The 25,969-nt window shown below is 37.1% G+C and overlaps 1 protein-coding gene across 1 annotated transcript; it reads right to left on the bottom strand.

The window, feature by feature from the left end:
* Positions 1-6: 6 nt before the first annotated feature.
* On the bottom strand, positions 7-25,550 carry LOC140155473 (NEDD8 ultimate buster 1-like). Its single transcript, XM_072178335.1, has 10 exons — positions 25,491-25,550; positions 12,507-12,632; positions 10,878-11,110; positions 9,585-9,811; positions 8,520-8,706; positions 7,057-7,166; positions 5,614-5,798; positions 4,442-4,683; positions 2,637-2,841; positions 7-1,115 (listed from the first exon to the last, which is right to left on the bottom strand). The coding sequence occupies exons 2-10, from the start codon at positions 12,630-12,632 to the stop codon at positions 795-797; spliced, it is 1,836 nt and encodes a 611-aa protein (XP_072034436.1). The 5' UTR covers positions 25,491-25,550; the 3' UTR covers positions 7-794.
* Between the last annotated feature and the right edge of the window lie 419 nt (positions 25,551-25,969).

Below are 25,969 nucleotides of genomic sequence, written 5' to 3'. Positions count from 1 at the left end.
ATCATTCCATGAAACTGCTATAACGTACTGCATATTTTTTACGGTCTTTAACATAAATGCGAATACACACAACAGACTATTGCGCCCAGGGGGGGGGGGCACTCACTAAAAATGGGTGACGGGGATGTGCGGCCACATTGACCCCCATTTTTCAACTACCTCTCACCCAATGACCCCTTTTTTATTTTTCTGAACTCCCTCTCACCAAATTACCCCCTTTTTTTATTTTCGTGTCACCAAAAGACCCCCTTTTTTCAAAAATTTTGGGGAATTTTCATAATTTTTTCAAATTTTGATAAATTTTTTGAAATATTTTTATCAACTTTAATATCTTGACCCAAAATTTTTCCCAGTCTCACTGATTGACCCCCTTTTTTGGTCAGATTTCCCCAGTCTCACGGAAAGACCCCCCATTTTTTGGGGCCTTCTCACTGAAAGACCCCCTTTTTCAGTGTCTAGGCTCTCACCGAAAGACCCCTAGTTTCGAACTGCTGTCCGCACATCCCCGTCACTTCCAAAGTCGAGTGCCCCCCCGGCTATTGCGTAACGTAAAGGTACTCAAAGCTGGAGTGATTTGTTAGCCATGCACGACTGAACAATCGGCCCTCATGAATATGTGAGAATTAGGACTTTGCTTGGTGGTGAACTGAATGGGCTGTATGTTCAACCTGCATATTACTTTCAACAAGACCATTGTCTTAATTTTTAATTAGTAAAACATTCATTTAAAAATAGTGTAATTCCCTGATTATATATTGCTCTCATTTAAAACATCTTTTGTTTGTTAAAAATCATTATTTCCTTAATGAAGCCAGCATTGTTTTATACTGCTCAATAAACTTGGCTTCATCATCTAAAGTCAAATCCAAATAATCTTCCTCATTCTCTGGTATGTCTGGTTTGATGAGCTCTTCTACTGCTTTCTTTTGTTCCTCTGTCAGCTCAATTTCAACTTCATCATTGTCCCTACTGGTTCCTGGTCTGTCTTCTTTAGATGGACGTGGAGGAAGGACGCCTCCACAAGCAAATAAAGCCTGCACAGTTTTCTCTATATTACCACGATACCGTTGTAATGCTTCTCTAGCAATAAGTGGTTGAAAGCCAACTTCAGTAACCTAAAGATGACAAACAAGTCAATCAACATACAAGAGAAATTTTACATGCACATTGAAATGGTAGGGCTGTGTGCTGTGATTTTTGTGATATTAGGGTCGTAAGGATCCATTTCGGAATCAACAGGTGGCGTATTAACATGATTAGGCTATTCCATTTAAAATCCACACTACCCCTGTGCAAGATTTCGGAAACATGTTCCACAGAGGGAGTATGAATTTTAAATGGAAGTAGCACATTAGACGTACAGTTCCATTTGAATTTCATATACCCTCTGAGAAAGATTCAACCTGAATCTTCCACTGAGGGAGGGTGAGTTTCAAATGGAGCTGCTAATGTGTTCATTCCATTTGAAACTCATATTCCCACTATGGAAGATATTTCCAAAATCTTCCACAGGGGTAGTAGGGATTTCAACTGGAATAGCCCATTAGGCAGGCAGGCAGGTCATGTTGACTACTAGGGCAAGAATTGAGCACAATAGTCATGCATCTTTTTGGCATGTTTAAGGATCTGGAATGAGCATTTTGAACATTTCGACAGTATTTTTTGTGGGACATGAAAGCACATCAGACATATTGAATTGCATTCTGAATACGAAGAATGTCTTTCTGATATCAAATAATTTTCATTTTTTGAAATTCACGATATAATACAAATTTTATTACAAATTATTAAAATTTGATATTTTTCACATTTTGGATAATTATATAACAGTCCCTACTTTATTTGACATGTTCATGTCTGGCAGACTTAATTAAGTTCAACAGTGTTTTACATGAGTAGACCAGAGATGCCACTACAAACCACTCAAAAAGTCTGAAAAACCTGAAATAGCGCATAAATTTAGAGTAAAAAGTCCCAAAATGGGCTGAAAATAAATAAAAGTGCGGAAATTTTGACTTTATAAAAGTAGGAATTCTTATAAAAGTAGGAATTCAGACAAAAGTAGGAAAAGTGGCATCTCTGGTAGACACCGAGAATGATAATACTAAATCACAGCAGCTGATAGGTGTATCCCATCATGCTCTGTGGTACCACAGTAGAACTGCACATGTCATAGAAAGTGTACACAAAATCCCTCACTTCAACTTTCAATTACTCGCTTATATCAGGTGAGTTAAGACTTTTGTTTAAAAAAATATGATCTCTAAAGTATTGTGAAACTATCCATAGATCTCAATATTTAAGCCGCTCTTACTTATGTTTTGTACATATTTGCTATGGATCAAGCAGATAGAGTGCAATGCATGATGGGATACTCCCTTCAACTGCTATGATACGAAATATTGAAACCCTCAGGTACGACTGGACAGGGGAAACATGCAGGAAATGTTTTTTACAACATATCTTTTAAATCTTCAGTTTTTCAAATGAAAAGCTCATGACATTTTCAGGGAAAAGTGTCTAAAAAACCTTTTTCAAAAAAATAAAAGGTTCTACGGTCGGGACTGCCGAGCTGGTCGGTCGGACGAGGACAAGCAAACAACATTTTTTTGGCCTAAACTGTATTCCTGACTTACCATAGCTATCATGGAATCTGTGATGACTCCCTTCCAATCATCATCATCTTCATCAGGATCTGTTGCTAATTGTAACAGTTCAGGTTGTTCTTGTAATAATTCTAATGCCCTGTGCAGGTCATTGTTGGTTTGTCTGAGTGATGCTGCAACAGCACTGGTAGGAAACCCCATGCCAACTAGACTTTCATAAATTTCTATGTTGACTCTAGATGGTTTAGAAAATATAAAACATTACAGGACATTAAAAATATGGTTTGTAATATACAGTTGCGTTGCGTTGCATTGCATTGCAGAATAAAGAAATATTTGGATTGCACTTTACATATTACACACATCAAGGTGGTACCACACCCCCTGACAAATCCCATGACCAGTTCCTCCCAAAGAACAACCATACACCGGCAGCAAAAGCCATGAACACTACAGGGGCAAGGAACCCAATTATCCCACCGAAACCTCAGCGACTCAAGACAAGCGACCCATTTCATATGTCAAGAAATGAGGCACATTGTAGCGATATTCCAGCGATATTCCAGCGCAGCAACCGGACTCCCCGCCCCCACAACACACACAAACTCCCCCACCCACGCGCCACCATCCCCGAGAAAAATGCAAAAATAGTCACAAATTCATCAAGGGGTGTAGTACCACCCTAAATTTAAACTGTTCAGCAAGCATACAATATTACAAAGTGCTGATGTGAACAAAACTCATCATTTTATCCGCATTAAATCTGAACTTGTCACAATATTGTTCAGGGTTAGCATAATCTAAATCAACTGAATTAAATCACTGATTTAAATCAAGTTTTTCATTTTTACCATTTTTGTCAAATGTAAGTTCATTCCTTTCTCCAATTGACTGTTTTACTTCATTCCTAATGCTTCTACAACTGTTGGATATAATTAAAATACCTCTATGATGTCATTTTATCTAATTTTATCTAATGCTAAAAAATTCCATCTTCAAGGTACATTATTCAAAAGATTTTTTCCTTTTTACCACATTTTTTCTTGAAATTTTTCACATCATCAAACATGTTTTGATTTTTTGTATAAAGATAGGATTGCGCATTATGTCTAGCATTCCACTTGTCTCTTTTGGCTTTATCATGGGGTATAGCAGTTCTTGGAATAAAAAATCACTAACCCTGCTTCAGTGTGTTTGATAGGATCGCACTATTCAATTGAATACCTGAGTGGAAGAAGGGCCCAACTCCATCAAAACTGTTTTTGAGATATAAAAAACCCTGAATATTTGGAAAAGTTTAATAGACAGAATGTTTTCATCTTCAGGGAACCTTCAATACATGAACATACAGAAATACATACATTTGAAATTATGATGTTTCCATGGCAATGGTACAAGTCTTAATATGAGCTAGAGTTGGGCCCTTCTTCCACTAATATACTGCAAGTGCCAGTTCCGTAAAGCAGATGTGTTATAAACAGCTACAGAAATTTGGTAATTATCCATTAATTGCACTTAAGTAGAAGCATGTAATATGTTAGCAAGAAAGTTTATTGCAGTGAAAAGCAGATTTCACGGATTAACAGAACTCCACTTTAACCCAATATTTGTGGAAGAAGGGCCCAATTCCATGGAGTTGGGCCTTTCTTCCATGAAAACCATGATTAATAGTATACGTGGAAGATTATATAGAGAGTGGATTTTTGCTAATCTTTTACACACAAGGAAGAACAGTCTGCTGGCAATAAAATGCTGGGTCGGTCTAACTTATTTTTGTAAAAAATTGGGAGTTGGGCCCTTCTTCCACTCAGGCACTCAATTATATATACACTTACTTCTGACCATCAGCTGTCTTTCCAAGTTTCAAAGCTAATCTTTTCTTCTGTCTTTTTTCTTTCTCTTTCTCAATGATCTCTTTCTTTCTTTCTCTTCTTTCTGTGATCTTTGTGATGGCATTTGATACATTGCCACCAGTAGCTCTGAGGCAAAGTCTTGCTTCCGAGATATCAAATCCCATAGATACCACTTGCATCAGTTTGCTCTCGTCTACTTGTAAACTGTTCAAAGTGGTCTCTGCCTGTACAATACATAATATCCAATACACACATTTAAAGAGTTGTGTAAAATAATTACAATATTTGATATAATATGTCACCTGTAATCATGGTTATTTCACAATGGGGATTTTATTGTTATTTTGGGAATTGGAGTGAGAATCTCATTATTGTAGGTTAATAAAGTTCATTGAGCGCTATGCATCAACTTAAAAAGCACAAGTGACTGTCTTTTGGAATTTGCACGAGAGCATTCTTCTGGCATGTCTGGAGCCTTCAAGGAGAGCTGATTAGGGCATTTACAATAGAATGTAAGGAGAGCATGGTTCGGTTTTTGCTGGCAAAGTGGCAATAACTTGTTTTTGCCAGTTTTTGCCTGATTTAAACTGGCAATAAATGGCAAAAACTGTCTTTAAAATGAAAAAGTTTTGAATTTGATATGCCACATTTCAGTTATGCGCCACCATGTGAGCAATGAAAACGCATGCCTTTATTTTCTTAATATGTTACTTATAATTACAAAATCTGGCCTTGTTACACCCAGGACATCGGTTAAAACCACAGCTTTTTCCACCTGCGGCAAAAAACGGCGAACCCTGAAGGAAAGAATGCTCAACTAAGGAGAGCTAAAAATCACTCTCCTATATCAGATTTAAGGAGAGCAGTAGAGAGTGATACCTCTTGGGGGTGAGAAGCGTTCCAAATGTCCTGTGCGCATTCAACGCATCATGAAGAAGCTGCACGTACTTCAGGTAATACAGCACACATAGTGCAAATATCTCATGCCCATATCCTTCGGTTGAAAAGGATATCAATTTACGGTACACACAAATAAAGCTGGTGTTTATAGTGAGCAAGTTTCCGGATAATTTCTGACTGGATAGAAATTATACCCCAATGTACCGTACATCTGCTCCCACTATAAACATGTTGATAGTGCATAACAAACTTACTTTATTGAGTAATGTGAGTGCTAAATTATGCTGCTGATGATAGAAAGCCAAGATGCCTTGGAGCAAATACAGTCTAACATAGAGGGCTAGTTCTCTGGAACTATCACCCTTAATTCCTGCTAATCTCTCCAAGTTATCTCCGTAAGAACGTCGAAAACAGTCTTGGCACATTGTTAAGCGGGATTCTGAAAGAGGAAAAAACCTAATATTGCTCAGAGGTGTAAGTGAGGTAACGATCCACTCCCTGAAAAACATGTGAGCCAAAGGCTCTGGCTCTTTTTATGACGAATTATCATCATTAAAAAATTTAAATTAATTTTTTTTTTTTTTTTTTACATTTCCGGATTTTTTTTTTGGCCACATTTTTGGCCACATTCTGTGAATTTCCGGAAGACTTACACCTCTTGATTGCTAGATGTACATTACATATTGTCATGATCAATCTAATTGATCATTAGATTTTAAATTTAAATTTATCAAGCTCTGCTTGTCAAGCGTTTTTAATCACACTATTTCTTTGTGTGGTCTTTCAGCGTCCAGCGTGTCTAAGCTTACGCGAGTCTAACGGGCGAGACGCGATTGGAAGAATATAAATTGTTTTGTTGGAAAGGAAATCGATCATTCTTTGATTCGGGTTTAGAGAAAACAATCATATATTTATAAGCTGAAGTGAATGTTGAAGACTCACGATACACATATTGAATAAATGCTTACATACATTAATATTGTTATATGAAGATAATTTGGAAATCTCTTTGATGTATTCCTTGCATCTTGACTCTGTTATTGGGTTAATTGGCCACTAAATGGATAATACCTCATCGATCTTCTCCTCATAAACTTATCACATATACCTATAGACAAATCCAACTTTACTAAAAACACATTGGGTCCAGTGGCGGCACCAGGAATTTTTTTCGGGGGGGAAGTGAATTTCTGGGGGGGGGAAAGACAAATTTTGAGCAAAATTACCCCAAAAAGCGGGAATTTACGTTATTTGGGGGTTTTTTTGCCTCAAAACGGGGGGCAAATTGGGGGACAAGAAAAATATTGGGGGGGCAAATGCCCTTGCCCCCTGTAGCGCCGCCACTGATTGGGTCATTTTGAACCTTACCTTCATTCGGGGCTTAAATAGTAAAATATGCTCATCTTGGTTCACTCAGCCATTGCTTCCATATTTCATTTACAAGTTCAACATTTTCATGGCCATATATTATATGGGAGCAAATCAGTTGAGACTGATTTGACATACATACAAGGCATTAGCCAGAGAGGTGTCTTTAGGGTGTCCAAAATGGTCAAAAATACCTTATTCTACAAAATCAGGGTGTTCACTTCCTATTCACTCCATTATAAAAATCAGAATTTTAGGGTGTCCAAATTGAAAACAGGGTGTCCAAATGACACCTGGACACCCCTCTGGCTAATGCCTTATATACATACCTGCATCAGGAAGCTCACTGACATTTTCAAGGCACAGATAACACCACACTATATCAAGGCACAGAACAGCATAGTTGTCTACAGCAGTGAGAATTTCAGACCTACATAGCCTAAAACAAACACATTTGAGATGTCATTTAAAATGTTAGATCTACAAATCAATGTTCTCATGGTATACAAATTGAGTGAATTGGGCCATTCCATTTAATATCCACACTACCCCTGTGGAAGATTTAGCTAAAGTCTGCCACAGAGGGAGTATCAATTTTGAATAGAATAGATAATTGGGTATCTTCCACTTGAAATACTCACTCTATCTGTGGAAGATATAGGTAAAGCCATAATACAGGGGGAGTGTGGGTTTCAAAATGATTACCTCTGACCGATTACATTTGAAAAACATACTCCCCCTGTGGAAGATATTTCCAAAATCTTCCACAGGGGTAGTGTGGATTTCAACTGGAATAGCCCATTGTTTTTGCTCATCTTTCTCATTCTCTCTGTCCAAAGAATGCAATCTTTGATTCAGCTCTTGTTCCATTGGGCTATTCCATTTAAAATTGACACTGCCCCTGTGGAAGATTTTGGAAATATCTTCCACAGGGGAGTATGAATTTCAAATGGAATGAACACATTAGCAGCTCCATTTTAAACTCATCCTACGTCAATGGAAGATTCAAGTTGAATCTTTCTCAGAGGGTGTATGAAATTCAACTGGAATTGCCTGATGTGCTCATTCCATTTGAAATTCATACTCCCCTGAATTACATGTAGCTATAGTTGGAACAAGAAAACTGAAATGCCTATACAATGTAGCTTAAACATCTCCATGGGATGGTTCTATTTTCTTTTACATGTGGGATATTGATTGTATTCAACATTGACTGAAATACACACTTTATGAGTCATGGGGGAGGGTAAAATTGGGGATGAAAGAATTTTTTTGGCTAGCCAAGAAGGGCTATTCAATTTCTGGCAGGTCAAAAGGGGAGGGGGGCAAATAACACACTCTAAAAAGGCTTAGAAAAACAGAGTACAGAAACGTGCAAATATGTAAAATGTCCTGGTTGCATCTTATATCTAGACCATTTAAGGTTTGCAAATTGGGAACCCAAATTTTTGCATGTGCAAATGGAGGGGGGACAAAGATTGTTTGGCAGGCAGAGGGGAGGGAAGCAATATTTGAGGGGCCAAGAGAGGGTGGAGGCAAGCAATTTTTAACATGCCGTTTGGAAATTTTACCCCCCCCAAATCAGGGGCTCATAATTATTATGCAGCCTCCAAACATTACACTTGACTGTAAAATGTATCGCAATTGAATCTTGAGTTTTTGAGAAGTTAACAGATTTGTTAAGTTTCATCAGGAAACAATAGACTCTGCATATGCTTGTTGCATCTTCAAATTAATTTTGATGACAAAGGACTTGATTATCTAGTTTGATCGTATCACAAAATAAACTTACTTAAAGGCACCATCGGCTTCCAAAAGTAGTACAAGAGCTTCTCCATACTGTTTGCGTTTAAGGCATGCTCTTCCTTTTTCATTTAACATCATTGCCATTGATAAAGCACGCCTTTCTCCATCAGGCAATTCTAAGGGCTTGCCATCTTGGTCAGCAATTTGAATAAAGTAGTTATCATGATCAGAATCTGGAAAAAAAATGAAAGAGGTGTGTCATTACTTGCCATTACAACAATGTACATACTGTTTTCAGTTCACTTTCAGTCTTGTTTTTCAGTTTTGTTTAAGAAGATGAAGATGAAGAAGATGGAAGACGATGATGATGACGATGATGATGATGATGACGACGATATTGATAAAGATGATGATGATGATGATGACGATGATGATATTGATGATGATGATGATGATGAAGATGATGAAGATGATGATGATGACGATGACGATGGTGATAATGATGACGAGGTACCAATTTTATTTTTATTTTCCACCAGGATAGTGCTTCAACACTTAAAGATCAAACGAATGTGTGGTGTTGCATCTTATGTGACCTACCATCCTGTAAAGTAAAGTCATGTCGGCAGCAGACCTGCAAGATCCCCATAGATTGATGGGGTGGGGAAGTGTGGCATTAAGAGGCGAGAGTCTGCTTCAAATGCATGAACGACTTGTGTATACTCTGATGCATTTTTGCAATTTGGTGCTAATTTGAAGAAAAAAACCATACACAAGTGTGCCAACTATTTTTTCTGTGATTGTAGCTTTGAAGAGGCAAAAACACTTGTTTCTAGAGCAAGTTATACTAGTAAATAAACAGGCCTCGAAATAAGCCAGAATTTCTGAGGGCCATTTGGGCCCTTGATCTTAAATGTTTGAGGGCCCTCACAAATTTTTGTGGGCCCAAATTTGGGCTATTGGTTTTAACCTATGAACCCCACATAAAAGTGAGTAAATTGCCACAAATTTTGCAGGCCATTTGGGCCTGCCAGATGTGTCTTTTGTGGGCCCTTGCTGATTTCCGGGGGCCACCTTATTTCGAGCCCTGTAAATAAAAGTTAAAACTAACCTTCTTTTCTGTTGGCCAATGCTTGAGCAGCATCTTTAGTCCTAGCAAGTCTTGATGCTTGTTCTTCTTGACTCCTTGCTTCCATTTCACCCTCAGATAAACAGATGACCATCACTTGAGAATTGTGCCTCACCCACTGGTGACTCAGTTGACGGTCATCTTCAATCACATGACCACAGCTGATTAGTTTCAGACTTTCAGCTGGCATTTTACTTTGGTCAGAAATTCTGTGAATAAGATGAACAGTATTATGGTAATAATACTTATAGTATGTATGTGTGATTGGTTTTTTTTTTAACGACATGTCAATGGCTAATGGCTGGAATTTGGGCAGGAAGAGAATTCCATAATTGGGCTGTAGATGGTAAAAATGATCTTTCATGGCTGACAAGGTTTGATCTTGGGACTTCCACTGCTAGGTCATGGGATCTCACAGACTGTCGCAATCTGGGGTCATGGACATGGGCATCAGCTGGCATAATAACTCAGGGGCCTCCTGTACTTTTAAAAGTTATATCCCACTTCAGATTAGAAGTATCAATTGCATTAAATATTAGTAATAGTAATTGCTCCTGAACCCGACAAAAATTAACCCATTTACATCCCCAGAGTACACGGGTGAGGCATCCAACACATCAGGCACTTTAATCTGCATTGCATGAGTTACAGATAAACATCTCAAAAAAAGTAATTATCCCCCCTTTAATAATGGCCCTTATTAAAAAACGGGCAATTATATCACAAATCTGTCAAATGCGTTGGAAGCAGAGTTTATTTTTGCACACTTTGACACCTCATTTGTAGCTATTGACTAAATATTGACGTCACACTCACAACGTACATTTAAATCAATGTAACCCAAGATTTGAAAGTTGCAGTAAATTCTATTGATTTGTATTCAGTATAATGGAAGGAAATCTGTGTTATGATAATCTGAGTGTTTTTGTATTGTTGTAAGTGCAACTTTCAAATCTGGACCTCACTACATGAAAATTGACCGGTATTTTATTGTTTTCTGGGCTATCGTATCAAATGAGGTATCAAAATGCGCAGAAATAAATTCTGCTTCCAACACATTTTACAGATTTGTAATACAATCGCCCCTTTTTGAATAATGGCCATTATTTAAGGGGGGGGGGGGGTAGTTACTTTTTTGTGAGATGTTTATGTAAATATACTTCAAAATTAATTATCACTTTAAAATTTAATGCGTTTATATATATATTTTTAAAAAAAGGACGCCTGAAAACTGTTCTTTTCTGTTATAGATTTAGGTGCAACCCTAAAATTTACCTTTTTTTGAGATCAAAACCACTTGCATCCAGTTTCATTTCTACATCAAAGGTCTTGGATCCATTGCTGTCGGTGTTACCTGATAGTTTGACTTTTAGAGTTGCTATTCCTTGTTGCTGGAATTTTTTCCTAGCAGCAAGCTTTGTTACTGCATGTTGTCTCAGGTTTTCTATAGCTTCTGCAATGACCTCTTTTGGCAGGTTGAGACTGCTGGAGTACTTCACAATCAATGCCTGTAGATGAGGAAGTATGCATTTCAAAATGGGTTAATTAGTTTGTGAATCTGGAACATCAAAAGTTTGACTACGGTTTTTCATCATCATCATCAAGGGTCGCGCTAGGCTGCGTTTTTGCATCCCGGACCCACCAAAACCCAAATCTCACGCATGAATTTGGCTGTGGAGCAGGTGACTACAAGCTTTCTCCAACTATTGCGATCTTGGGCAAGTGAAACAATTTTGTTTGGCTGCAGCATCCCTTCAGTATCTCCCAGGAGGTGCTGGACATACTGTAAGTACAGTGTGCGTGGCCATCCCGGGTTTCCTCTTCCCATGTGGTGGAATATAAACTGGTGGTGGAATATAAATGTGGTGGAAAATATGGACTACAGTTTTTAGGCATTGCCAATCAACTGCGCTGATTGCAGTAAATGGGAATTTACTGTCTGAGGATTTTGATTGATTACTATCATAGGGCTATTCCATCTAAAATCCACACTACCCCTGTGGAAGATTTTGGAAATATCTTCCACAGAGGGAGTATGAATTTAATATGGAATGAACACATTAGCAATTCCACTTGAAACTCACCCTCCCTCAGTGAAAGATTCAGGTTGAATATTTTGCAGAGGGTGTATGAAATTCAAATGGAGCTGTCTAATGCCGGGGTCTAATGTGCTCATTCCATTTGGAATTCATACCCCCCCCCCCTGTGACAGATATTTCCAAAATCTTTCACAGGGGTAGTGTGGATTTTAAATGGAAATATAGCCCATTTTATGAGTTATGAGATGTTCAAGTGTCTTACTACTCAAAATTATATGTCTAAATATGAAATTAAGTTCATATGCCTTAAACACACACAACTGGTCAAAAGCAAGTTCCATATTAAATGCTGGTCATTATCTAGATATAGCCTATATATGCCCAGTTATTCAGCTCTTAAAGGTCAGGTCTATTGCAAAACAAGTTTATCTCTATTCAAGAGAATAATGATTACATTCCAAGTTGACACTCGATGCAATTTTTTATGCGTATTTCTCCTGAAAAAGGAGAAATTGTGTGGGTAAAGTTCAGCCTCGTACGTGTATTAAAATTTGACTTGAATTGCCAGTTACTTTATTAGACCTAACTAAAGGATTAGGATTTAGCTATTTCATTTGTCAAAACTGGATGATATTTTTTGCAATCTGAAAAAAAAATTAGTGCTGTAGTTTTTCTATATTAAACTCATCAGGAATTATATATTAAGTATATGCCTGGACCAGGAGCTAATGAGCTCCTGGTCCCAAAGATGGCTCCTGGTCCTATAGTTTGTAGTGTAAAATATTGGGTACACCAGGAGCCAAAACTGGGCAACCATGGGGTAAAAAAGCCTGGGTGCCTGGTTGATATAAGCCTTGAAACTCACCTCTGGGTATTCACCAGCATCTCCATCCTCCAGCGTATATGGTGAAAGCCACAGTTTAATCTTCTCACTATTCAACTGCTGACGTAGCAAGTCAAGAATTTCTTCTTCTGTTACATTACTTGCCATCTACATTGGTAAATTATGTACAAGGAGTGAATCTGGTTAACCATTGCATTTATATCCACTGTATTTATTTGAACAATATACAAATTAGGAAGAAGGTCAAAAATTGAAAAATAACTTTACAATTTTTATGACATCAATCAAAAACTTGATTTTCAATAGCATACTAGTAACTGATCGAATTCCATATCAAATTTCCTTAAATATATATGTGTAATAATATAAGCAGGGTGACTCAGGCAAGAGATAGGGGATTTAGAAATGTCACAGCAATTACGTGCACACTTTGTACTGGTAACATATAGGAAATACTGTCGTAATTAGAATTTAATTAGGCAATTTATTAGTTACATCTGTTGTTACAGGTGATCTACTATGAGATAGATCTACAATGTGAAGTGATCAAGCAAAATCAGTCGCAAGTTGGAAATATTGATTTCCAGATAAACAAAGGGAAAACATTTCTTTTGTTGTCTACTGTTTTGGAAACGCTTCAGTCAGTTACATGTACAAGTTCATCTTTGGAACTAAAATGTTTGATTTCAATGGGGTTTTCTGCAAAATGTACAGGTTGCAAGTTTACACTATTATACAATTTAACTGAAAATTGGATATATACCCAACTTCAGACTGATTTTGCTTGATCACATCACATATGTGGTCTATGCTAGTTGTACTTTTTTTTAAAAAGTACAACTAGATACAAAGGTTTGAAGTTTGCCATATTTTCAGTATTTTGCAACTCTATGGGCTCTTCCGCCACAGACTCTTCCAAGTTCCACCACCAATTCCCCTGTTGACATCTCTTTCATACTGAAGTCTAAAAATCTCACAATACTTATCCTATGACTTGGGAATGAAAAAGAACATAATAATCTACACAATGACACCAAACTTTCTACATTTATTATAAAAGAATTTAACCAAACTTGAAGTGTGAAAAAAGCATTTTCAATGTTACCATTCCCCCATTTTTGATGGACCTCTTTGTGCTATGTGAATGTGACCACATTGTTAATTCCGCTGCCATACATACACGTCATGCATGTATGCACTGATTGAGTTGAGCCTTACTCAAGCACACTGCACACTAGGTTTGAATTTGCACATGATGATAGTATAGTTCACACATTCGATGCTAGAGTATGTTGCTATCGTTTTTCCGTGGGTCAGTGTTAACATTTTCTAGAAGCAGGGTTGTAGCTACTGTGGGCGGCACCGGGCAAACCCCCCCCCCCCCCTCCCCACTGGTGGCAAAAGTTATGTATATGTTATAGGGGCAAGGAATCCAATTAATTCACTGAAATAGGGGCAAGGAATCCAATTACTTCACTGAAATTTCAGTGATTCAAGACAAGTGGTTCATTATGTTAAGAAATGAGGTACATTCTAGCAGTACCTCTTTTCTAAATCATAAATAACATACCGCTTGTATTGAGTCACTGAAATTCCAGTGTAGTAACTGGATTCCTTGCCCAATATACATAACTTTTGTTACCAGTGTGTTATAATTTTTTGAGAAAAATACAAAAATAGTCAAAAATTTATCAAGGAGTGTAGTACCACCTAAAAAGATGTGTTCCGAGCCATTCATGGATTTTGCACCACTAAAATCAGGCTAGATACAACCCTGTTTACAACGGATGTTATTTTATTCTGTTATAATGTTGAAATTTGGATGAAAGTTATTTTGATGAGTTAACTTTATCTTTTGCATGGTTGAGTAAAGATTGCAGATTTTGTTGAAGTGCAATTTTAGCAACATTTTTGATGCGATCTCTTGTTGTGATCGGTTCTGTTTCACTTCGAGTAAGTTTTACTTACTTCGAACTTACATTAATTTGCTTTACACTGTATCATGCTTTGACAGTGAATCCGACTAGATTTCGAATATAATGGTCTCTATTATATAGCCTCAAATGTAAAGCTCATCAGTGAGTAAATTCTTTTGTGGCTCAACTTCTCGAGCAATTTGCGCCTTCGCCGCCTTATCATGCTTGTCAACATGTTTCAGAGGTTTCTTCAATTTTATTTTTTGAAATTCATGAATAACTTTCCAAAAAAATAGGTCTAGGAAGTAGAGATGCCTTGCTAATATACAAGAAACACTTTAAGGTTTTGTGATAGTTAGAGGGGGCCTAAACTCTCAGAACAACAAATAAAAAGAGGCCTCCTCCTTTTTCCAGGCATTATTGTATAGACCTTTTTCTCAGACGTCACCAATCAATCGATATTGGGGTCCAGCATTCGAGTCATCAGCACCCAAACACCAGGCGCCCGGCCTGCTGCGATCAACTTTAAAGCGCCAAGGCTAGGCGTCCTGTCTTGGGATTGCCAGCACGCAGTATGCTGCGTTTGTTCGTCACGGTGTAAAAAGTAAACAAAAATGTGAAACAAAACAAAGATTGAATTTTCAAAAAGCATCGCGGGTTTTCCGTATATTTTGTATTTTATAGTATCAAAACAAGCTGAAATTACGATACCAGTGTACAGTTCCCGTTTAAACAATTATTTTATGGAAGCTATCGTAAAAGATGAGCAAACAGAGGAGAAAATACGCAGTATTTGGTGTTTTCACATCGTGGGCACGTGGGAAACGCATGTGTTGTTTGTTTATCATCTGAGACCCCAATATCGATTAGGTGACGTCATCAGAAAAAGGTCTATACGTTAAAACAGCTCTAATTATGGGTATTTACACCGATTTTGCGATAAAAAATAAAAAGCCCCCTCTACCTTAGTACAAGGAACTTGTACGATGTCCTCATTCACAAACTGATAGTGTTGAAGGAATATTACACAGCAGGGTCTTAGCTAGCCACCCGTCTGGCCGTCATTTTAGACGGCCAGTTTGCTCCTGGGACGGGCAAAATTAATGCCTTTGACAGATGCTATATTATAAATTGTATGTTTTGAGAAGCTAATTGCCCTTTTTAGTAGACCCAATTTGTAGGACAAGGCCATATCAGCACATATTTGAACTCTTTTAACCCCCAATGGGCTATAGATGTCTGGTAAAGGTTTTAAAGGTCAAATTAGGACAGGCAATTTTATTCAAATGACGGGCAACCCTCAATTTCTAGCTAAGACCCTGTTACACAGTCAAGAATAGGCTCCGTCATATTTTAATTGGGATCCCTCACAGTCTCCCAAAACATCAAAACACCAAAAGCGATGCACATATACTTACTTAAGACTGTCTTTTATCATATTACGCACACAAAGTTTTGTCAACTTGTCTAGAGAAAGGTCAAATTTTGCCACATTTAATCGCTGTGCAATCCTATGAAAGTCCAACATCACATCGTTATCGGCGATCGTGATTTTTTTACTGAAGTTTGGCTGGCGCACTACCGTGAGTAGGCCTACCGTCATACACGTGACACACATGCACAGCTAAAATAACTGATCGGGAATCGGTGATCATTAAAACATCAACCGTTTCAAAATACGCAATGACAGTAAACTTATTGGCGAGCGGTCCGAATTTTGAGCCATAAATTTATGTGGTACCCAGTTGTAGTACATGTAACTACAAATTTCCAACGTTTGAGGACTTGTTCTCAAGTCAAGTTGTAGAAGGTGCCATAAGGTGTCTTCAGTGTTAATTATTTTCATTATAAATTGACAATAATTAACAACCTGTTTGATGACCTCTCCATATATTCATACATTGCTCACCTGTGTTTTCATTATGATATTTTGTGGTGAAAAATGATTACAAATGTGTAATTTGCAATCATTTTTGGAGCAACGATTTCTTCGTACCAACGGCTAAGTGTGTATGTGAATGCACATTAAACACATACATACACATACACAGCACCTGTTGGAACTCCAAGTCGGAGCCGGGAGTTTCAATTATTGGAACTGACCTACCTCCTTTTTTTCAAAAACCCGGACGTGAAACATGTTTTTTTATTTTACTTGGCCTTATTCAAAATGAAACTATATTTTGCTTAATATGGTTATGGTACTGTCATGTGAACTCATGACTGAGCAATAATGGCAATCATGCAATGCAATCAATGCAATGATTATGAATGGCATGGAAACAGGACACCTCGCCCACACGCAACTTCGCCTACACGGCATCTCGCCTACGTGCCATCTCGCCCCCTATGCAATGCAATGCATTGCAATGGCGGTTGTGGATGTATCATGACGATCGATGTGACCGGAAGGGTCGTGTGTTCCTGTTTTGGTAGCAGACTATACGATCAAGGATTCGCTCCAATGAATGCACGGGAATATTCAACAAATGTGTGTGGGGGGGTGTGTGTGTGTGTTTTATAAATTGAGGCCCCTACCGTCCCGTCCCGGTGTAGATTATGTTCGGTTTTTAACACACCCGGTACCCGTGCTGATGTGATTATAACAATATTTTTAAATATTTTAATATGTGTATGCATTTTTTCAACATGCATTTTTAATAATTTGATAACTTCGTGTTAAAGTGTGTAAATTTTTATGAGGATAATTGTAAAAAATATGGCAGTCTTAATTTTCTTAATACCATTGATTGTTAAAACTTTCAGCCTACTTTTAATAACTTGATAACGTGATAAAGCGTTTAAAATAAATTTTGGCCATTTTCAGCGAGCAGGGCCTGTGCTGTGCGTGTCGCCCCTTTTTACTCCGCGGGTATTTGCTGCCGACGATTGCTTGACAAGTCCCTGGTGACTGCCAGCCAAACCACGGAATGGCCCGAAATGGAATATACTGGATACGTTATGTGCTACGGTGACAGTGCCATTGATTTACCCATGTCATACCCGGCGATTTCGCGGAAGTATTTACTTGCCAGCGTGTTGGAGGACGGGTAGTGTGCACAACAAAACATTTGTAATTGCGGGCCGTGTTAAAACATGTTTTGTGCTTGTAAGTCCGTACCATGCACACGAAGACGAAGGAAAGCCATTGAATTAGGCCCTATGATACAAAGTTCAAAGTTCAAATTTATTTATCAAATACAAAATCATAAGGGTAATGAAAGTTGATTCCAAGTTTCCCATCATCGCTCATCACTTTTTACATTATATGTGACCGTACACACGAATGAGCCGTAAATGTAGTCAATTGTATTCTGAGTTACAGTGTAAAATGGGCATGAAGGTCATATTCATAGGTATTTCAATTTGGTGCTACGTGTATCTCATTAAATGAGGTACACGTAGCACCAAATTGAGGTACCTATGAATACGACCTTCATGCCCATTTTACACTGTAACTCAGAATACAATTGAGGACATTTACGGCTCATTCGTGGTGTACGGTCACATATTAGCTTATATTTTCACGAACAATAATTAATTTAATATGTCCAAAATTTAGGCCTTATAAATGTATTTTTATGTTAAATCCTTATGTATTTTATTTTTACAGGTATGTTTTCATGAACAAAAGAATCAATTAGGCCCTATTATATGTGTTATTTTATTTTACAAATTATGTTTACTTACTTCATATAAGTTCATACTCATTAGTGTTAAATTAATTATGACCAGTATGGCCTAATAATTTATATAATATGGACAAAAAAAGCGCTTGCGAGTTTTGTGTATTTTTATTTAATTAACCGAATCATTCATTTTACCGGCTCAATTTAACTCACTCAAAATAAAGTTTGAGATGTTCAAAACTTTTAAAACTTGCAGTCCTATAAAAGATATTAAATCAGAGAAGATCTTCTTTGACATAGCCTAATGAAACAATTAAGGGAAAAAAATATTTGCCAAATTTTTCAAAGACAAATGCGCACAACTAGCAAAACAAACGCCAGCAGCATGCAGCTTTGAGATATTTTGTGGGGTGCTGTGCAGTGACTTATGCCCCATTTTGCACCGCGTGTTAACGGCGGATATTAGCTACCACTTACACGAAAACGCCGGGTGTGATTATGTTCAATCAATGGTACCGTGTCCACGCACGCAAAAATGCCAGAATACACCGATGTACCTTCCTTGACAAGGCCGGGCCCCGCGCGCGGCTGCATGGCATACACACTGATGTACGATCGATTGCTTGACAAGTCCCGGGTCAAGTATGCTCTCAGTTTGATTAAGACCCCGAGAATTATACGGGCCATGTTTTGTGCTTGCGACGTAGGGCCTCATCGGAGGCACGCGAAGAAGAAAAAGTTGCAAATGTTTGCAAAACTGGTTAATACTAAATACGATTTCGGTAAAATTTTAATTTTGGGTTATTCTTTGTCAAATATTATTAGTATTAACGTGTTCTCCTTATAGGCCTACACATCCAAAGACCCATCATTTTCTTATTGTTTTCACGCAAAAGACCAGCTCCCATGACCATTTTGTGGAAAAGTCCTAGGTTTTAGAATATGACCCAGAAAGAACTCTTTTCTTTTTTTTTTTTCTGTTTTTTTTTTTTTTTTTTGGGGGGGGTCTTCCCTCGAAAGGCCTCATTTGTTAGCAACTGCCCTCGAAAGACCTCTTTTTGGATCCTACTCCTATTTATTGCACAATTTTCCCCGAAATACCTTATGAGCGAAAATGGAAAATGTTACTTTTATGCGCATAAAACTGAATCTGGAATCTGTGTTTTGTTTTCTTTCTCCTATAATTCTATAATGACTTTGGTTTGTTTATTTGTTCTCTCTACGTCCACTCACCCCTACACACCCCACCTAACACTCCATACACACCATAGGCGTAGATCCCGGGGGATGGGGATTTACCCCAATATTTTGCCAGGGGGATGGTCCATACAATCATCCCCCAATGTTGACGCCTGATAATGGGTTTCTGACCAAATTAACCTCATATCTGCCCATTTTAGCCCCAAAAGTGCAAATTTTCGCGCGCTTTTAATCTTCTTTTCCATATTTCATCAGTTTAGCTTCAAAATAGCAAAAATTTTCGCGCGCTTCGCGCCATAAACTAATTCTGTCGCCAAAGGGTGCTGGATTGACTATACTTCAAGATTTTTTCCCAACTTCATCCCCCCCAATGTCAAAAAGAAATCTACGCCACTGATACACACCCCACGAACACATCTCGAAGAATCAAGCACGGAAATTGAAAATGTTACTTTTGCGCGCATAAATCCGAATTTGATTTTTGTTTGTTTGACGGTGGTGTTTGTTAGAAATCAGTAAAGAAATATGTTGTGCATATGTATAATATACAAGAAGGTATACACATGATAAATGAAAGAAAGATAATAATTATAATAATAGAAACAAGGAAGGAATTATTTTAGACAAGTGTTAATTGTGTGTATGCCCAGCCTGATCATGCAAACGACATCCGAGTAATCCGAGCTTCCAAATCTGGGTGTGTGATAAGCCTAGATAGGGAAGACCCATTAAATGAGACAGTGCGCACATGAACAGGCAAAATAATGATTTATATGAAGTTTAAAATGAAATCATGTATGGTATTTGATAGACCTAGAAGACGCGGTGCGCGTGTTAATAGGGTCTAGGAAAAATAACGAGTTATATGAAGTTTAAAACGAATCATACCTGTATATAACAACCTACATCTTCCAAATCTGGGGAAAATAACGAGTTACGTGAAGTTTCAAATTAAATCACAGCTCGTATATCAATAAACACATTTATTGCACAAAATGTTTCCATTTATTTGAAATTTTTTCCCAGGGTAGCTCTGATGTCTTACAAACATAATGAATTTGATTCAAATGTATACTCAGTGGACATGTTAAAACATTACAATGCCAAAAAATCAGCATGATGATCAGGGTTGAAACGTATTATGTAAAACGATCGAAGGCCTACACTATATGGTTTTATCTCTTGGCCCCGGCTCTTGACAGTTCAGTTTCGGCACACTAAATTAAAACTAGGAGAAACTTAAGAAATAAGGGGAAGGATTCGACTTTGAGCTTGTCACCAAGATATTTAAGAAAGAAGGACTCCGGGAAGGCCCGAATAGACTTTGATCATTGGTCATCAAAAGGCCCTTCCATCATGAGACGACCATCTATACGTAAGAAACGTAACACTTGCAGCTGTAAATGCGTAGGTATTTTAGTTTTAGCTTAGTCTTTCACATGTCATTTCAATACACCCATTATAATCATTTTTTCTTTTTTTTTCCACTTATGATGGTTCAAACTATAAACGAATACCGTATTAGATTGTTAAACCCGGTTTCCTCGATCCTTCCGGCATAAGGCCAAAGTCTTTCTTTCCTTATCCTTAATTTTTCTTTATTCAATCCTGTTCTTTCTTGAGGCCTAGGCCTAATTCTATTTTCCCTTTGATACGTTATTGTATTGTCAATGGTCATGTCATATACATAAATAATTCAAACTTTCTGACTTTGGTTTGAGCTGAGACTAAAATACCTAAAGCCTTACTTGCATTTGAATCAAATAAATATATTATATATACATGCTAAATACTTGAAGCCAAAGCAATTAAGTATAACGAGTCAGATCATGCTGACGGTGTTTATGTTACATCATAATGCGCAGGTGCTCCTTTGTTAAAAGGGAAATCCCTGATGAAAGTCCACTAACCGCCCCACCCAAAAAGGAACTTTCACCAGTTCGTCTTCATGGTCTTTCTTACGCCATGTGAGATACTAGTAGTAGGCATGTCCACTAAAAATTGAAGTACTTTTAAATTGATTCAGACCTAACTTATTGGATGGGAATTGATGAAAGAAACATTTTGGCGTTTAAATAATCTTAATCGGACGTTTCATTCCAGAGATATGGCCTTTTCGAGTGTCACGGTTTTATATAGGGCTGCTAGAACATGTTAAAAAGTTAAAGTCCAAAAAGGAATACTAACAGAAAGTGCAACTTTAAGGTACTTTTTTTTTAATGTATTTATTAACTATCTTATCTGGAACATTATAATTTGCTTATAACAACATGAAAATAAGATCATCCTGAAAATTTAATCGATTTTGTTGACATACAACAAAAACTATAAGACCTCAAAACCCATGGTTTGTTTGTTGAAACCTCAAGCATGATCATAGATGGCCGCCATGGAAAATATCTCCATAGAGGAGATGAACAATAAGTGCATTATTTCAAATGAAAAGCGGTTGTCTTAAACATTGTTCAATCTTTTAAGGTCAGCACATTTTATCTTCAAAAATTATTATATTTCATCATGGCATAAGTTTGGTAACATTAATCACTACCAATTTTGAGAAATTTGCTCCAACTCAAAGGTTATCTTTACTACATTGAGCAATACACTGTGTGCATGGAAGCCATGATGGTCCCCGGTTTTTATACTCCCTATGAAATGGACATGGTAGTGAGAAGTGCACGGGAAGTGCATGATTTGAGATGGGCATGTAGGCTTAAACATTCTTAAATTTCTTAACATCCTACACATTTTGTCTTCATAAATAGTTAAATTTTATGAGTATGTAAGTTTGCTTGTCTGATTCACTCCAAATTCGGAGATAATTGCGTTTGAACACCTGATGCACGGAATGGTGTCACTGCAACCTGTTGTAGTTCTCATCTCATTAAATTTTTCATTAAAAAAGTTGATCTCTTCATGCAGGAAGGTCCTCTCTATTTACTGACCAAACAGGAAAAAGTTTGGTGAATGTTTTCTGGTGGAATCAGGAATTTCTTGAAACACCCTGATATAGGCCTACATTTGGATCAAAACAAGTATGTACGCCATTTAACATGCCTGGGATTTCTTGTATCGATCAGTTTCTCCATAGACAATACGTGTGTGAGTGCACGCACACAGTAAATGAAAAATCGTTCTAGTGGAAACTGTATTGAGAGTGGGCATCCCTACTAGTAGTGATCATATATTCTGAGCTAAGCATAGTTTGGTAACTATAAAGAAAAAAAAGGTCCTACTCGTCCGACTGTCAAAAAGCTGAGACGGTTAAATAATAGCATTGCATGAGTACGACACTCATAGAATACTAGCTTAAACATATAAATCATCATTATCAGTTTGTTTTATAAAGTTTCAACACCCGTATAAATTATACGACATGCATATGAATACATGAATACAAAAGCCACCTAAGTCCATGCGAAGTTATTTTGAGAGAAAAACCTGTGTATCATTTTAATTCCTTCAGTTAGATTTACCTGGTCAATATGGTAAGTTTTACGTGCAAATGAGTGGATTAACCTGTATTAGGTATGACGATTAGCATTTCAGGGACTTCGTGGGGTTCATTTTAAATTTTGGACTTAGGTGGTTTTTTGAATCATATACAAAAGACAACAATGTTAGAATGAGATTACCACTAGTAAGATAATACAAAATAAAGCACACAGGTATGTATAATGTTGATAAGCATTCTGCCATGTAATATAAACCACACACTTTCCTTTATTAAACCCATTTTTTGTTCAAAAGTCATTCTCTAGCAATGAATGTGTTACAAGTGGACTTTTATACATACTGGATTTCAATCAATGTGTTACAAGACTCAAATCATTGAATTGGGTGATTCTTTCATACATGCTATTTTTCACATGCCCAATAGACACAGAGAATGAATTTGAGTTGTTCTTTCATGCATATGACAGGCCTATGTATAGCAACAATTTCCCATGCTTAACTCAATTTGGCCAAAGTATGGACTTAGGTGGCTTTTGTATTCATATATATTCATATGAATAAAGTGCACATGATCTGACATAGGCCTACGTATCTTCCAAATCTAGGTTTATCAAACTCCCAGATTTGGAAGTATATATGAAGTGGTCCTTTTTTATTATTATTCATTTTGCAGAAATTTATATTAAACAGGACAAAACACAAATAACTTGAGAAAAAAAAAAAATAGAAAGAATAAAAAACAACATACACAACACAAATACAAAAGCATCTCTAACATTATAATATGACTAGTACAATATTACATAAAAAAAAAAAAAAAAGAAAGAAAAACATAAAAATGGAAAAACAAAAATAGGACCAAAAAAAAAAACCCAACCCCCATGATGAAACATGTCAGAAAACAATACCAAATAAACAAATTCAAAAGGAAACAGTACAAAATACAGACAAAATAAAACAAACAAACACGCATAATATACAAAAAACAATACGATCGTACCAAATTAGTATGTAGTAGGCTACAAAACATTACAAAATAAAGAAAAGGATAACCAAACCAAAACGAGCCAAAATATAACTAGAAACGTAACAAAAACAAGCAAAAAGCCATAGACCTATCCCAAACAAAGAAATTATTCACCAAACAAAGAAAAGCATAAACAATACACTAAAGGAAAAAACTAAATTGAAAATTTATAACCAAAAACCCACTCAGACAAAGCTCTAATAAATCCAAACGAAGAAAAACAAACAAACATTAAACAACATAACAAATTATAGCAAGAACAACAACAAAGCCAAACACTAAAAAAACATTACGAAATATAAAAGAAGAATATTACAAATTACCCCATAAAGAAAACATGCAAAAGTCCAAAAGACTATTGAAAAAACGGTACCGTACGTAGGAAACGAAGGCCTATTAAATTTTGATGCACTATACTTTCCTTATTTCGAAAACGCAATACTGGGCTACTATTCTAATTGCCGCTATAGCTAAATTAGGTGAGGGGGAAATACAACTATACTTCTCAACTCAATCACCACAGCACCCCGGGACGCGTAATTTCTTTCTGCAACCATAATGGGCCGCAATATATCACTAACCGCATAGTCCGAGGCAAGGTTCATTATTGTCAGGGTTAGGGTCTTAGGGTTAGGGTCTTATGGTTAGGGTTAGGGGTTAGGGGTTAGGGGTTAGGGTTAGGGTTTAGGGTTTAGGGTTTAGGGTTTAGGGTTTAGGGTTTAGGGTTAGGGTTAGGGTTAGGGTTAGGGTTAGGGTTAGGGATTAGGGTTAGGGTTAGGATTATATTCGTATTTATTATACTATAATATTTACAGTATTTTCTTGGCCAAACTGGAACATGTGCGTTGCGTCCTTGTAGCGTACTAAGCGTGTACGCAATGTAAGGCGCGTGTATGCTTTCTTCTGTACCACGCTATATTCGCGTGTGTTTATCGCGGAGCCACTAGCGTTTATAGTGTTCCAGTTTGGCCAAGAAATTACTGTAAATATTATAGTAATAGTATATTGTGTGTATGCAGTTTATTCCGTAATCAATAAGTATCATAAACAAACACCTTTCTGGCACAACGAATCATAGCACAGTCGTGTAGGCATTAGACTATGGATACAAAGGTTGTGGGTTCGAACCCCAGGTAAACCGTTATAGAATTTTAATTATATCGATTTCTTTTTATTTTATTAAGTAAGAGGAAATAATAATGGTAATAAACTCGTGTTATATCTAGCCTCATAGGCCTATTAATTACATGTATGTACTATGTGTTATCGCATTATGCGCCCATTATGGTTGCAGAAAGAAATAACGCCCGGGACAGCACCATCATCAAAAACAATCATCACCTATCGACACCGGGCTATTCTCTAGACTACAACAGGACGTGTTCACTATATTCTCGTCCATTCAATGGGGGCGATTTAATGAATACATCATTGATAGTACGATCTGAATACACACACATCCTGTGCCCATCGATTGTATACACATTGCGTTGCATTGCGCTAAAATTAGGGGGCGAGATGGCACGTAGGCGAAATGGCGTGTAGGCGAAGTGCATTGTGGGCGAAGTGTCCTGTATTCGAATGGCATGCCATGGCAATTCGCAATGGCTGGCTATCAATCATGATATTAAATCATCGTTAAGCTTAACTAACATGACTAAAACTTCTTAAGAATGCGAAGATCCTATGACATTGTATGATAGCACCGTAAATCGGATATCAACTACTTGAGTAAGTAGTCAGTACACAAATACAAAAATTCCTAGTGAAACCTCACCTCAAACAGTCAAAATATCGTCAGCATATAAACTACACTCTACAGCAGACGACTTCCGTATGTTTTTGCTGCGTAATGTTTTTAATTTTTTAATAGTCCGCTATTCCAGGTCTCCAACAAGCTTAATGAATTATTGATGAGATGACGTCATCACTAATATGACAAGCCATTTACGTAAAAAAGTAAAACAAAAAATAAAACAACAACAAACAAAGAAACAAACAAGCAAAATAAAGAAAAAAAAAAAAAACAAACAACAACAAAAAAAACAAAAACAAAAAAAACAACACCACACCACACACACATAAAGGGTCGATTTTTTTTGTGTGGAAACTTCAATGACCCTAATGATATCAAAAGCTTTGAAAAAAAAGGTAATTTTTTTGCAAACATAGGCCCCCTATTTTAAAATATTTTTCAGATTTTCAGCCAAAAAAATTCCCAATGCAATCTGGGTCTGTCTGGCCCGCCAGGTTTTT

The sequence above is a fragment of the Amphiura filiformis genome, chromosome 6 (genome assembly GCF_039555335.1).
Source record: "Amphiura filiformis chromosome 6, Afil_fr2py, whole genome shotgun sequence".
Taxonomy (NCBI): domain Eukaryota; kingdom Metazoa; phylum Echinodermata; class Ophiuroidea; order Amphilepidida; family Amphiuridae; genus Amphiura; species Amphiura filiformis.
Note: the sequence above shows the minus strand (reverse complement) of the source record. Positions and strands in the feature narration are given on the sequence as shown.

Coding starts and splice junctions, on each gene's coding strand:
- LOC140155473 (XM_072178335.1), bottom strand. CDS start 12,632: ATGGCAAGTAATGTAACAGAAGAAGAAATTCTTGACTTGCTACGTCAG. Junction 7,167..8,519: donor GAAGCCGATGGTGCCTTTAA/GTAAGTTTATTT, acceptor TGTTTGTTTTAG/GCTATGTAGGTCTGAAATTC. Junction 1,116..2,636: donor CAGATTCCATGATAGCTATG/GTAAGTCAGGAA, acceptor TGTCATCTTTAG/GTTACTGAAGTTGGCTTTCA.